The 16,004-nt window shown below is 37.1% G+C and overlaps 1 protein-coding gene across 1 annotated transcript in view; it reads right to left on the reverse strand.

Moving 5' to 3' along the window:
- The window catches only part of AMBN (ameloblastin), a gene marked incomplete at both ends in the record, with an annotated part of 46,906 nt that extends 35,547 nt beyond the window's left edge, over positions 1-11,359 (reverse strand). Inside the window, one exon of the mRNA XM_082654007.1 lies at positions 11,282-11,359. Coding sequence (XP_082510133.1) covers positions 11,282-11,359 — 78 coding nt within the window. The remainder of the gene's footprint in view (positions 1-11,281) is intronic.
- Between the last annotated feature and the right edge of the window lie 4,645 nt (positions 11,360-16,004).

Raw genomic sequence — 16,004 nt, forward strand, 5'->3', positions numbered from 1 at the left:
TCTAATTTTAACCCACAAAGCCCTTTGGGGTCTTCAATAATTTTTAAGAGGAGTCCTGACATGGAAAAGACCCCTGTTATAGGCTTCTTTTTTTTTTAACCATTACTGTAATTTAAAAACTGGAAAAAAGCCCCATATATTTCCATTATATGATCCTAATTCTGTAAAATTGTAGACACATAGATGCATAGGGAAAAGACTGGAAAGAAATACACAGAAACAGTGATCATTTTTGTTAGCAAAATGGATGATTTAATATTTGAAAATATCTGTCTTTTCAAAAGTTCTACAATAAATGAATTCTTTTATTATTAAGATAAAATGATACATTTAAAATATAGGACATGCTGATTCTGTGGTGATGCACAGGTGGTAAAGTGAACTAGAATAAACTTGGTTAGACATTTAGAATTATTTCTAAGTCTACAAAATTTAGTCTTACAAGAAGTCTATAAAATAGAGTTCCTCCCAGTTTTCAAGGAGGATAAAGGCTTTCTAACCTCGAGACGGGTTTCATTTTTTTTCTTTTTGGGCCGTGCCACGCATCTTGTGGGATCTTAGTTCTCTGACCAGTGATCAAACCTGTGCCGCCTGCCATGCAAGGGCTCCACTGGACCTCATCTTTTCTTAACCTCTATCTTCTTTCAGATCTCTTTCAAAGAGTTACCTTGTGAGAAAGTTTCTGCAGGGGAGAGGATTGAAAATGAGACAGAAAGTCACAACAAAATGGTAATGTGAATGTGAAGGTAAAACTCTGGGAACCTCCGTTTCAGGATTTTCTCTGCTGCAGTGACTTTTAATTACATTCATTCCTATTAAATTGCTTCCACATGATCTATAGTTAATCAGAATCCTCCTCATGTATTTAATTAAATGCATCCATCTGGTCATTTGTAAACAGCCACTGGGTGATTTCTGTGAACTAGGCAGTGGGCTCTGATGCTGAGATTACAAGGCTGAATAATCATGGTCCCTTTCCTCTCTAACAGTTTGTGGGAGAATCAGACGTACACAGAACTAATTAAAGTTTGGTCTGACAAGAGGGGTGTGCCAAGAACTATGCTATCATATAAAATTTAGAAGTTGGTTTATTTACTCAGCCGGAATTTACTGAGTTCTATCTTTGTGCGAAATATAGCGATAGAGCATATAGCCTGGCAAATAATTTTGCTTTCCAGAAGCTTGCATTTCAGTTGGGGAGGCAATAATGCACACACACTTAAGATCAGCAGTGGTAGTTCAAGTCAGTAGGAGACTAAATTTCAACTACTTATAGTAAATAGAGTCATAGGATTTCAAAGAAGAGACCTTCAAAGGCACAAGCAGTTTCGAAAATCTAATTGCAAAGCTCTCTGAATGAGCCTTGAAGAGCAGATAGAACCACAGGGCAGAGAGGAGGGACAACGTGTCTGAGGGTAGAGGTGGCAAATAGTGTACATTTTTTCTCCTCCTCAGACCTGAAGTCCTCTTTTTACATAAATATTTCCTTTCCTGAAATTAAATTCACTCTGTAACCTACATGCAAACATAATTTAAAAACTAAATTACATTAAATATACATATAATATCCTTACTGCAATTTAAAGGAGAAGGAAAAGTATAATAAGCAGTGTGCATTTCAATATATAACACGTGAGCACGACTACACAAGAAGCCAAAATGAAGTAGTCAGATGTTTGTACCTACTTGTAATGACTAAGAATTTAGAAGTAAAAGTAAAAGCCATGCTGAATAAGAAGTAGAGGAGAATGAAAGAGCAGAGGTACAGTAGACACTAGAATAAAAACTAGTGTTAAGGTAAGTAATGACAGACTAGACCTGTCTATATATGATAAGAGAAAGTGGGAAATAACCTTAACTGCAGTAGGGATAACATGTCAAGACAATTTACAGACTGCTGAGGTGAGAAAATGAGGGAGTATGATCTTGCAAATTAGCTGTACCTTATTTACAAGTGTATGTCTAAATAATTCCTTGTGTTTCATGGGACAGAGATGAGACAGAATAGTTGAGTAAACAAATTCTATTTTAAAACCACATGTTGAGGTATACATTCTGTCTTGAATATACAAAGGGACCACAGAGACCATATACTTTGATAGTCAACGGGGAATTAGAGACCTACTGAGAAAATAAATAGTAAATCAAGGGACAATAGAGAAATTTTGTGGCAGATCTATGGGGACTATAAGGTTGAAAAGAAAGTTAGATTGAAGAACAATGGGGAATTTCAAGAAATTTCAAGTTGTAATTTTTATAACATATATAATAAGAAACCATTATTCCCCAAAATAAAATGATAGAATTATTAATAAAACGTGGTAAGCTCTTTGCACTTCATGTATCTCAGTTAACATTAATGGTGTCTAAAATCTCCACTGTAAAATATTGGCAAGCGGCAACTATAAATATAGATGGTACCACTGTGGACCATTGGCTCAAATGCCATGAATGGTGCTTGTCTTTAGGGACTTGATTTTCCACAACGGTTAACAACTCTCTGAAAAGTTTGAGCAAAAACAAAGCATACTCTTTCCATGATTAAAAGGAAGGTGCAGGCCTAAAATATTCTGTGTATATTAACATTTAAAAAGAGTTGGATCCTAGGCTTGGATAAACAAATTGTTTTATTTAACTCCATGAAAGTCTGATGGGGCATTTGAAAGGCATGCAAGATGTGAACCAAATCTTTCTCATTTGGCACTTGCCCATGTATTGCAGAGCATTTAGCAGCACTGGCCTTTGCCACTGCACATCAATAGCAGCTTTAATCATCATGACAGCAAAAAATGCCTGCAAAAATTGTCAGAATACCCCCAAGGGTTTGTCCCATCTCCATTACAAGGTTCTGTTTCTATACAGCAGTGAAAAAGGCTTAGGCTAAGTTCAGTTGCTGCAAAACTAATGCAGTATGGTGGATTTGAAGGAGAGTGAGGACGCCTTCTGTTCAGTAGAGCCAACTGGTAGAGACTTTTAAATCAAAGCCTGCAGAGTTTATTCAAAGTCTTGAGAAGTTACTGGAATGTTCTAATGGCTTAACTTACTCTGAAATTCACACTTTAGTTTTTCATGTTTCATGTAATTTTTATACTGTCATAGCTCAAAAGGATCAAACACCTTGGGTAAAAAAACAGTGAGTTTGCAAGTTGTATTGACTCAATAGTAGATGTTTAAGCAGAGTCCAAATCCCATCTGTCTGTCATGGCCGTTTGTGGTTAAAACATCAATTATAGGGAATGTTTATTTAAGGGATGTCATTCCTGGAATATCATGTCTGCTCACCACGTCAAATAGGTAACTACTTGTTATGTAATGAAGGGGGTAAGGGATTTCCCTGCCGGTCCAGAGGTTAAGACTCTGTGCTTCCAATGCTGGGGGCACGGGTTCAATCTGTGGTTAGGGAACTAAGATCCCACATGCTGTGCAGCACAGCCAAAAACAAAAACAAAAAAAAAGGAAGAAAAAAAGAAGGGGGTAAGAATAGAGCACCTCTAGAATTTTCATTTCATGGAATTTTATAGTCTTGCAACAATTCAAATCTTGAAATCATGTCTTAAGTTAGGAAAGAATCAAGAACATACCTGACTTTTCTTGGGGCAGCTGACCATATTTTTACCCCAGACTGCTCATGGTTTTGGGTCACTTTTCTCCCTTGTGTCTAGGTCTCTTACTTTATGCTGACTGTCTTAGTCTAGGGCAATTTAAAGCTTAAATATTTTAGTATCTTCCAGAGAGTATTATAGAAGGGTGCCCCTGATTTCCACAGAAACATGTTATTTTCATAGCCCAGCATGAATACATACCAGTCATCCTTTCTAGGCAGAGTGGATATTTTTTCTTGAGTCCTAGGCCCAAGGAATCTTCTGGGACTTGGTAATTTCCTAGAGAAAAGTATAGGACAATTTCAAGGACAGGGATTATATCTTATTTCTCTTGTATTTCCAGCACCTAGGATGATGTCTAGCACATAATAGGTGTTCAGTAAGTGTCTTTTTATTGAACGAATGTGGGATAAGTGTGTAGGATAGTTGCTGTGCTTTGTGATTTTCCAGGTTTTTCCTCAATTTGGTCTTCATCTGTTTATGCTGTCTGGTGAGCAGAGGGAGTTGAAGATGCACCTCAGGATTAGAGATCAAAGTGGGGAAAGGAGGAAATTTCTAGCCCATAGAAAAGCAACTGTCAAAAAAGGAGACAGATAAAGTTGAAATTTCCAAGAGGGCTTAATTTAAATCTTTCAAGAAAAGATTACTTTTGGAGTGTTAACTCATCTTGATACCATGTGGATAATAGATTTGAGGAAAATATCTATTTTTATATGAGTTTGAAACATGGGACTACCAAAATGCTTAAAGATGAAAATAAAGATTGCCCAGAACTAACTTTGACTCATGTTTGACTGTATCTACTTTTGTTTCAGATACCTAATATATAGAATGTAAGCTCCTCAAGGAAAGGGATCTTTGTATTACTTACTAAATTATTCCAAGCAACTATTAGAATACTGCCTGGTACATACAGATACTAAATAATTAAACTGTTGAATCAATTAATCAATTAAAATCATACTGTACATACAGTTTGCGTTATTTTTAAATTTAACATTATATTATCCATCAATGGAAGGATGGATAAAGAAGATGTATATATACATACATGTATATATATGCATAAATTTATTTATATATATACACACATGCATTATTGTGTGATGAAATATTATTAAACCATGAGAAAGAAGGAAATCCTGTCATTTGTGACAACATGGATGGCCCTTGAGGGCATTATGCTAAGTCAGACAGAGAAAGACAAATACTGCATGGTATCACTTATATGTGGAATCTAAAAAAAATGTAAAATTCATTGAGCAGAAAAGTGGTTGCCAGGGACTGGGTGCTGGTGGGGGAAATAGGGAGAGGCTGGTAAAAGGGTACAAACTTTCAGCTATAAGATGAATATGGTCTCAGGATCTAATGTATAGTCATCAATGATGACTATAGTTGATAAGACTGTATTGTATAGCTGAAATTTGCTAAGAGAGTAGAACTTAAATATTCTCACAAAAGAAAAAGAAAAAGATAGGATGTGTTACTTAACTGGATATAGGAATCTTTTTTAAAATTTTTTATTGGAGTATAGTTGCTTTACAACATTGTGTTAGTTTCTGCTGTACAGCAAAGTGAATCAGCTATACATACACATATATCTCTTCTTTTTTGGATTTCCTTCCCATTTAGGTCACCACAGAGCACTGAGTAGAGTTCCCTGTGCTATACAGTAGGTTCTCATTAGTTATCTACTTTATACATCGTTGTGTATGTATGTCATTCCCAATCTCCCAATTCATCCCACTACCCGCTTCCACCTTTGGTGTCCATATGTTTGTTCTCTACATCTGCGGCTCTATTCCGCTTTGCAAATAAGGTCATCTATACCATTTTTCTAGAGTCCACATATATGCATTAATATACGATATTTGCGTTTTCTTTCTGACTTACTTCACTCTATATGACAGTCTCTAGGTCCATCCACATCTCTACAAATGACCCAATTTTGTTCTTCTTTATGACTGAGTAATACTCCATTGTATATATGTACCACATCTTCTTTATCCACTCCTCTGTTGATGGACATTTAGGTTGCTTCCATGTCGTGACTCTTATAAATAGTGCTGCAGTGAACATTGGGGTGCATGTGTCTTTTTGAGTTATGGTTTTCTCTGGTACATTCCCAGTAGTGGGATTGCTGGATCATATGGTAGTTCTATTTTTAGTTTTTTAAGGAACCTCCATACTGTTCTCCATAGTGGCTGTATCAATTTACATTCCCACCAACAGTGCAAGAGGGTTCCCTTTTCTCCACACCCTCTCCAGCATTTGTTGTTTGTAGATTTTCTGATGATGCCCATTCTCACTGGTGTGAGGTGATAGCTCATTGTAGTTTTGATTCCCTTTTCTCTAATAATTAATGATGTTGAGCAGCTTTCCGTGTGCTTCTTGGCCATCTGTATGTCTTCTTTGGAGAAATGTCTATTTAGGTCTTCTGCCCATTTTTGGATTGGGTTGTTTGTTTTTTTGATATTGAGCCGCATGAGCTGTTTGTATATTTTGGAGATTAATCCTTTGTCAGTTGCTTCATTTGCAAATATTTTCTCTTATCCTGAGGACTTTTTGCATCTTGTTTATGGTTTCCTTTGCTGTGCAAAAGCTTTTAAGTTTCATTAGGTCCCGTTTGTTTATTTTTGTTTTTATTTTCATTACTGTAGGAGGTGGGTCAAAAAAGATCTTGCTGTGGTTTATGTCAAAGAGTGTTCTTCCTATGTTTTCCTCTAAGAATTTTGTAGTGTCCAGTCTTACATTTAGGTCTTTAATCCATTTGAGTTTATTTTTGTGTATGGTGTTAGGGAGTGTTCTAATTTCATTATTTTCCATGTAGCTGTCCAGTTTTCCCAGCACCACTTATTGAAGAGGCTGTCTTTTCTCCACTGTATACTCTTGCCTCCTTTGTCATAGATTAGGTGACCATAGGTATGTGGGTTTATCTCTGGGATTTCTATCCTGTACCATTGATCTATATTTCTGTTTGTGTGCCAGTGCCATACTGTCTTGATTACTGTAGCTTTGTAGTGTAGTCTGAAGTCAGGGAGCCTGATTCCTCTGGCTCCATTTTTCTTTTTCAAGATTGCTTTGGTTATTTGCGGTCTTTTGTGTTTCCATACAAATTGTAAACTTTTGTTCTAATTCTGTGAAAAATGCCATTGGTAATTTGATAGGGATTGCATTGGATCTGTCAGTTGCTTTGGGTAGCATAGTCATTTTCACAATATTGATTCTTCCAATCCAAGAACATGGTATATCTCTCCATATGTTTGTGTCATCTTTGATTTCTTTCATCAGTATCTTATAGTTTTCTCAATACAGGTGTTTTGCTTCTTTACATAGGTTTATTCCTAGGTATTTTATTCTTTTTGTTGCAATGGTAAATGGGATTGTTTCTTTAATTTCTCTTTCTGATCTTTCATTGTTAATGTATAGGAATGCAAGAGATTTCTGTGCATTAATTTTGTATCCTGCAACTTTACCAAATTCATTGATTTGCTCTAGTAGTTTTCTGGTGGCATCTTTAGGATTTTCTATGTATAGTGTCATGTCATCTGCGAACAGTGACAGTTTTACTTCTTCTTTTCCAATTTGTATTCCTTTTATTTCTTTTTCTTCTCTGATTGCCATGGCTACTTCCAAAACTATGTTGAATAATAGTGCTGCAAGTGGACATCCTTGTCTTGTTCCTGATCTTAGAGGAAATGCTTTCAGTTTTTCACCATTGAGAATGATGTTTGCTGTGGGTTTGTCGTATATGGCCTTATTATGTTGAGGTTGGTTTCCTCTAGGCGCACTTTGTGGAGAGTTTTTATCATAAATTGGTGTTAAATTTTGTCAGAAGCTTTTTCTGCATCTATTGAGATGATCATATGGTTTTTATTCTTCAATTTGTTAATATGGTTTATCACATTGATTGACTTGTGTATATTGAAGAATCCTTGCATCCCTGGGATAAATGTTGTTGGATTCCATTTGCTAGTATTCTGCTGAGGATTTTTCATCTATGTTCATCAGTGATATTGGCCTGTCATTTTCTTCATTTGTGCTATCTTTGTATGGTTTTGGTATCAGGGTGATGCTGGCCTTGTAGAATGAGCTTGGGAGTATTCCTCTCTCTGCAGTTTTTTGGAAGAGTTTGAGAAAGATAGGTGTTATCTCTTCTCTAAATATTTGATAGAATTTGCCTGTGAAGCCATCTGGTCCTGGACTTTTGTTTGATGGAAGACTTTAAATCACAGTTTCAATTTCATTACTTGTGATTGGTCTGTTCACATTTTCTATTTCTTCCTAGTTCAGTCTTGGAAGGTTGAACCTTTCTAAGAATTTGTCCATTTCTTCCAGGTTGTCCATTTTATTGGCATATAGTTTGCTTGCAGTAGTCTTCTAATGATCCTTTGTATTTCTATGGTGTCAGTTGTAACCTCTTCTTTTTCATTTCTAATTTTATTGATTTGAGTCTTCTCCCTTTTTTTCTTGATGAGTCTGGCTAAAGGTTTATCAATATTGTAAATCTTCTCAAAGAACCAGCTTTTAGTTTCATTGATCTTTGCTCTTTTCTTCATTTCTATTTCATTTATTTCTGCACTGATCTTTATGATTTCTTTCCTTCTGCTAACTTTGGAGTTTTTTTTCTCTTCTTTCTCTAATTGCTTTAGGTTAAGTTTAGGTTGTTTATTTGAGGTTTTTCTTGTTTATTGAGGTAGCATTGTATTGCTATAAACTTCCCTCTTAAAACTGCGTTTGCTGCATCCCATAGGTTTTGTGTTGCTGTATTTTCGTTGTCACTTGTTTCTAGGTATTTTTTGATTTCCTCTTTGATTTCTTCAGTGATCTCTTGGTTACTTAGTAGCATACTGTTTTTTCTACATGTGTTTGAGTTTTTACAGTTTTTTTCCTGTAATTGATTTCTAATCTCATAGCATTGTGGTTGGAAAAGATGCTTGATACGTTTTCAATTTTCTTAAATTTACCAAGGCTTTATTTGTGACCCAAGATGTGATCTATCCTGGAGAATGTTCCATGTGCACTTGAGAAGTAAGTGTATTCTGCTGTTTTTGGATGGAATGTCCTATAAATATCAGTGAAGTCCATCTTGCTTAATGTATCATTTACAGCTTGTGTTTCCTTATTTATTTTCATTTTGGATGATCTGTCCATTGGTGAAAGTGGGGTGTTAAAGTCCCCTACTATGATTGTGTTACTGTCGATTTCTCCTTTTATGGCTGTTAGCATTTGCCTTATGTATTGAGGTGTTCCTATGTTGGGTGCATAAATATTTACAATTGTTATATCTTCTTCTTGGATCAATTCCTTGATCATTATGTAGTGTCCTTCTTTGTCTCTTGTAATAGTCTTTATTTTAAAGTCTATTTTGGCTGATATAGAATTACTACTCCAGCTCTCTTTTGATTTACATCTGCATGGAATATCTTTTTCCATCCCCTCACTTTCAGTCTGTATGTGTTCCTAGGTCTGAAGTGGGTGTCTTGTAGACAGCATATGTACGGGTCTTGTTTTTGTATCCATTCAGCCAGTCTATGTCTTTTGGTTGGAGCATTTAATCCATTTACATTTAAGGTAATTATCGATATGTATGTTCCTATTACCATTTTCTTAACTGTTTTGGGTTTGCTCTTGTAGGTCTTTTTCTTCTCTTGTGCTTCCTGCCTAGAGAAGTTCTTTTAGCATTTGATGCAAAGCTGGTCTGGTGGTGCTGAATTCTCTTAGCTTCTACTTGCCTGTAAAGCTTTTGATTTCTCTGTCAAATCAGAAAGAGATCCTTGCTGGGTAGAGTAATCTTGGTTGTAAGTTTTTCCCTTTCATCACTTTAAATATATTCCGGCACTCCCTTCTGGCCTGCAGAGTTTCTGCTGAAAGATCAACTGATAGCCTTATGGGGATTCCCTGGTATTTTATTTGTTGTTTTTCCCTTGCTGCTTTTAATATTTTTTCTTATATTTAATTTTTGTTGGTTTGATTAATATGTGTCTCAGCGTGTTTCTCATTGGGTGTAGCTCTCTGTGCTTCCTGGACTTGATAGACTATTTCCTTTCCCATGTTAGGGAAGTTTTTGACTATAATCTCTTCAAGTATTTTTTCAGACGCTTTCCTTTTTTCTTTTTCTTCTGAGACCCCTATAATTTGAATGTTGGTGCATTTAATGTTGTCCCAGAGGTCTCTGAGACTGTCCTCAATTCTTCTCATTCTTTTTCTTTATTCTGCCCCTTGGCAGTTATTTCACCTTTCTATCTTCCAGCTCACTTATTCACTCCTTTGCCTCAGTTATTCTGCTACTGATTCCTTCTAGTGTATTTTTCATTTCAGTTATTGTGTTGTTCATCACTGTTTGTTTGTTCTTTCATTCTTCTAGGTCCTTTTTAAACATTTCTTGTATTTTCTCGATCTGTGCCTCCATTCTATTTCTGAGATTTTGGATCATCTTTACTATCATTACTCTGAAGTCTTTTTCAGATAGATTGCCTATTTCCTCTTCATTTGTTTGGTCTTGTGGGTTTTTAGCTTGCTTCTTTGTCTGCACATATTTCTCTGTCATCTCATTTTGTCTAACTTACTGTGTCTGAGGTCTCCTTTCTGCAGGCTGCAGGGTCATAGTTCCTCTTGCTTCTGGTGTCTGCTCCTGGTGCCCTGGTTGGTGAGTTTGGTCTAGGGGCTTGTGTAGACTTCCTGGTGGGAAGGACTGGTTCCTGTACTCTGGTGGGTAGAGCTGAGTATTGTCCCCCTGATGGGTAGGGCTGTGTCAGGTGGTGTGTTTTGGGGTGTCTGTTAGCTTAGTATGACCTTAGGCAGGCTGTCTGCTGATGGGTGGGGCTGTGTTCATGTCTTCCTAGGTGTTTAGCATGAGGCGTTCAGCACTGGAACCTGCAGGCATTTGGGTGGAGCCTGGTCTTGCTGTTGAGATGGAGACATCCAGGAGAGCTCATTCTGATTAATAGTCCCCGAGGGCCAGGAATTCTCTGGTGGTCCAGCATCTTGGACTCAGCACTCTTACCATGGATGCTCAGGCCTGAGCCCTGGCTGGGGAACCAAGACCCTGCAAGCCTCATGCCATGGTGAAAAAAAAACAACAAAAAGGAAAAGAAAACAAACAAACAAAACCCAAGACAAATAACAAAAACAAAAGCAAACAAACAACAATAACAAAAAGAAAAGAAAACAGACAAACCCAAGACAAGTGGTAAAACCAAAACCAAACAAAGACAAAGAAAGAGACCCAAAGAAAAAAACAAAGGAAAAAAACCAACAGAACAACCAACCAAAGAACCCCAAATGAAAACAAACAATAAAAACAAAACTAACAAAAAACAAAACAAAAGCAGAAAGCAAACTAAAATAAGCAGAAAGAAAACATAAAACAAACACACAAAAATGATAAAAAAAGATAACAAAAGAAAAAACAAAAACAAGAAAAAAACAACAAAAAAGTAAAGTAAAAATAGAAAAAATATATTAAAAAATTTTTAAAAGAGAAGAAAATAAAAAACAATGGAACAAAATAAAACAAAAAAATAGTAATAATAATATTTTCCCAGGGCCTTAGCTGTCAGTGTGTTTGCCCCTGTTGTGAGCCACAGCCAACCCCCGCCTCCCCAGGAGGCCCTCCAATGCCTCTAGGTAGGCCTCTGGACCCGCTCTGGGCCCTGTTGGGCAGCTCCGATGCTTACCTGGCCCAAGTCCCTTGTGTACTTGCCCCCAAAGTCTACAGCTGCTGAAGCTAGACCAGTCTCAGTTGTGGGATTCATGCATGCCACAGATGCAGGGTTTACCAAGCTGATTGCTGGGATTTAATCTGCAGCCTGTGCAGCTGCATGGGGAGACTTGCATTCCTCTTCCTTAGTTGCACAGCCCCTGTAGCTCAGCTTTGGTTTTGGCCCCATCTCTGAATGTGGGCCACCCTCAGGCATCTGTTCCCCACCCAGACAAGAGGGGGCAAAAGCAGTGGCTGATTGGGTAACACTTACTTGCTCAGACCAGGGAGGGATAAGGCAGCCACAACTGGGACATGTGCGAATTGTCTGTGGCGGCAGAGACCAGCAGTTGGCCCTGGATCACAGGACCTTCTGCAGTGGCAGGCTGTGCAGGCTCCCGGGAAGGTGGGAACAGTGACCTGCACTTGCTCACAGTATCCTTGGTGGTAGCAGTGACAGCAGTAGTGGTCTGCATCCACCTCTGGGGTTCAAGATGGCAGCTGCAGCTCACTCCCACCCCTGAAGCTCATGGAGGTAGTGCCCTGCCACCTGTGAATGCACGGAGAAAGACGCTCCTATGGCAGGCTTGCCTAGATGGGGGAATTATTTCACAATGTTTATGTCTACAAGATCATCACAACATACACTTTAAATATCTTATAATTTTATTTGTCAACTGCACCTTAATAAAGCTGAAAAAATTGGCATTATATTGTAAACATTTTCCTACATTATATTTTTAACACATAATATTTCATTAATTATCTATATAATCACGATTTTATCTATTCAATAAAATTTTCATTTTCCTTTGATTGAAAATACTATTAGTCCCCACTCTCAGAGATTTTGATTTAATTGTTCTGGAATGGAATCTGGGCATAGATATTTTGTAAAGTTTGCCAGGAAATTTTAATGTACAGCCAGGACTTGGAAGCACTGCTCTAAGTTACATAGCCAAAGTACTTTCCAAAAGGTTGTACTGATTTATATCAGAATGCTATATACAGCACACAGCTGTTTTCACCAGCACCGATCATTATGTTTACAGTTTGAGTGGTCAAAGTATGGTCCTCAGGCTCAGCAACATTGGCATTGCTCAGAGATTATGAGAAATGCAGTATCCCTCTGGTCCTTTCTTTGCCCCATTGAATCAGGATCTAATTTTTAACAAGATCATCTGGTGGTTTGAATGCATATTAAAGTTTGAGAACAGCTGATGTAAAATATCTTAATTTGATAAGGCAAAAACAATATATTTTTATTTGAACTTGCAGTGGTTCAACTTTTGAAGTTAAACTGCCACTTCTGGTTCTTGTTTTAGAATTGTCCATTTCCATCCTTTGCCTGTTTTAAAATTAGGGCTATTTTCTGAGATGTTTTGAAGATTTGAAAAACCTGATGGGTTTAAAAAGGAACATGAATGAACTATGAAATAGAGATCTATTGACACTGAAGTTTAAACCTGTCTAGATGCAAATGACACAAAAGAGAGATAGGGGAGAATGTTTTGAACAAAGGAATAATATTTAAACTGATCCTTATTTAGGGCTCTTAGCATTAATATCTCTTTTCTTGGCATTTATGAAATACCCATTCATTCATTCATGCATTCAGTCAGCATTTCTGACTGTCCCTATATAATACAGTGTACTGGTGCTATGAGTCTCTGTGGCCATAAAGAAATCTGTTTGCTCATCTTTGGGCCTTACATTCTATTTGGTGTGGTCACATGTGTGCAAAGTTATCTAATGATAAAAATTTTGTTGATTATGGTGGATTGAGTACTAACTGTATGGCTTAGATATTGGGCTCATCTAGACCAATAGATGGGTAGTGGAAGGAATGGAACTCACATCCATTGGGTAGTGGAAGGAATGGAACTCACATCCATTGAATGCTTACGCTGTATGTGTTCCATCTTATTCAATTCCCATGATAACTCTGTAAAATAGTCAGGATATTTGGATCATAAATCATGTGAAGAGTGATTGTTATTAGTGACAAATCAAATCAAATTTATTTGGGGGAAGAGGGGGACAACTTTTCCTTACAGAAGAATTCGAACTAGTAAATGTAGAAAGAATGAGGGAAATAGTAAATTTCCATCAGAATGCCACAGTAATCATTGCTGCAGGCAAGATCCACAGATGAATGCTAAAATTAATGGTCAAAATTTTAAGGAGAAACACAATATTTGCAGAGCCAAAAATTATCTCTCCCAAATATTTATTTAGTCCAAAGACAAACATAGTAAATTTATAGTGGAAAAACCTAGCAGATATAACTGCAACATCACATAAGACATAAATGATACCATTTATCCCCCTGAGGAAGGGCACATCACCTCTGTGGAATGCTTCCTCAAAATTTATAACCTCAATCTAATTATGAGAAAACACTGGAAAAATTCAGATTGGGTTAGTCTACAAAACACCTGACCAGTACTCTTCAAAAATGTCAAGGTCATTAAAGACAAGGAGAGCTGAGAGGTTGTCACCAATTAGAAGTGGCTAAGGAAACATGGCAATGAAATGAAGTGTGGGACCATGAATTACATCCTGGAACACAAAAAGAATAGTAGAGGAAAAACTGGTGAAACCCACTTAAAGTCTGTAGGTTAGTTAATAATATTGTGCTAATGTAAGTTTCTTAGTTTTGATAATTATACCATAATTATGTGACATGTTAACATTATGGGAAGTTGGTTGAAGAGTATATGGAAGTTCACTGTACTATCTTTGCAATGCTTTTATAAGTTTTAAATTATTTCCAAATAAGAAATTAAAACATAAAAAACATTTTATACTATCAAGGAAAAAGTCTGTGCCTCTTCATCTTGATTCAGCCTTCAACATAGGACTGCGATCTTAACCATCTTCAAGAAAAAGAAGAAATAAAAAATATAAATGTAATTGGGTTTTCCTTTTGTAAAGAGTGACCATTTCATTCCAGAATCCAGAAGTATTGGCTGTATAGAGCCACTTCTTCACTGTCAGAGGGTCTGCAAAGCATTGCTCCTGTGAGATGAAAATTACATACTATACAGAATAATAGGCACTTCTGAAACTTCTCTTCACAATCAATAAAGTTTCATCTTGGTCATCATGTATCCCAGCCTGCTTATTTTCATTTTGTAATTAAAAAAGAAGATGGCAATAACAGTATATGTTTATATGTTACTTTATATTTTGCAAAGGAGTTTTACATTTATATTTTACTTTATCTTCACCAACCCTATGAGACAGGGTAGTTATTATCAGCAGCCTTGCTTGGTGATTTCAAAATATAGGCTCTGAGATATTCATTATGTTCTAAGGACACAGTTATTGGTTGGTACTCTTTTCTACCTCCCTGAAACTTTCCTACACTCTCTGAAAGTGAAAGTGGAAAGTCAAATTCTCTTGTCCTTACAGGTCAGAAAACAGGGTAATACTTATAATGTAATTAATCATCATCATCATAATAATAACACCCAGCCTTTATTGCATTCTTAAAATATGCTAAAGAATTTGCCAAGTATTTCCTAAGCATATAATCTCATTTAATCTTTTTTACAAGGGGGTTGAAGCAGACATGGAGAGGATTGGCATCTGATTGGATGTGATGGACAGGAGAAGAGGGAAGCATGAAGGGTTACGATGGTGATGTGGCATGTGGTGGGACTACTAACAAAAATAGAGGGTGCAAAAAGAGGAACATGAGGGAATATAATTTCATTTTTGAGTATGTTGTGTGTACTATCAACCCTACAATATGCCTCCTATTTGGCTTCTTTAAAACACTTAGAATAATTTGTGAAGGCTAAAAAAAAATTTTAATGTGCATTTTATTATAGTGGCTCAGAGACTGAGATTTGATCAGATATGAGAATGTAAGCTCATAACTTTCAGCAGACTCTTCCAGTAGCCACTTGCTTGTCATGGTGCGCAAGCTTCCCTAAGAAAGTTTCTGGAAATTGCACTGGTACAGCAATGCAATCTGGGGAGACATTCCTTTGAAAAGCCCATCAGACTACAATTATAGTGTGTGGGTTAGACAGGGCAATGGAGGGGTTAAATGTTTGACAACTAACTATGAGAAGCTTGCTGACACAAAGTCTGATTTGAACAGAGATTTAAAAAAATACGTCTACAGGTATAATCATACGTGGGTTTTCCCTCTCTGTAATCCCACAACTACATCCCTTGGAGTGGAGGACAATGAGGAGAGACACTGCATTATTAAGCAGTCTTACATCAGCTGATCAAACACACACAACACCCACAGGAATGTACAAAGCCGTCTTTCAGGTCAGAGACAAGTCCTTCAACCCACAACTCCACGGGGCCCAAGGATTCAGTCATCCTCACCACTTATTCACAAACAAGAGACCCTTCATCTCTCATAGAAATATAGAAGCATAGTTTATGATTCTATGTTGCTTTATACTTTGTAGGAGAAAAAACAAATCTTCCCTTGAACTTATATCTTTTCCATGGCCTTTAGATTCGTTTAATCTAGGGCCCCACACTTTCTTGTCCCAGGTTTCCAGAGCAAGTTGATTCCCCACTGGATGGGGCTCCTGAGGGGGTCTCGTCCCATGGGTGGAGCATCTTCCAGCCGGTCAGACCTTCCACACTGCCAAGATGGACCACATTTTAGCCGGTCTTGCATTTGGTATAATCCCTAAAACCACTCTCTTCCCTTCCTTTATTTA

The sequence above is a fragment of the Grampus griseus genome (assembly GCF_964374135.1).
Source record: "Grampus griseus genome assembly, chromosome: 4".
Lineage (NCBI taxonomy): Eukaryota > Metazoa > Chordata > Mammalia > Artiodactyla > Delphinidae > Grampus > Grampus griseus.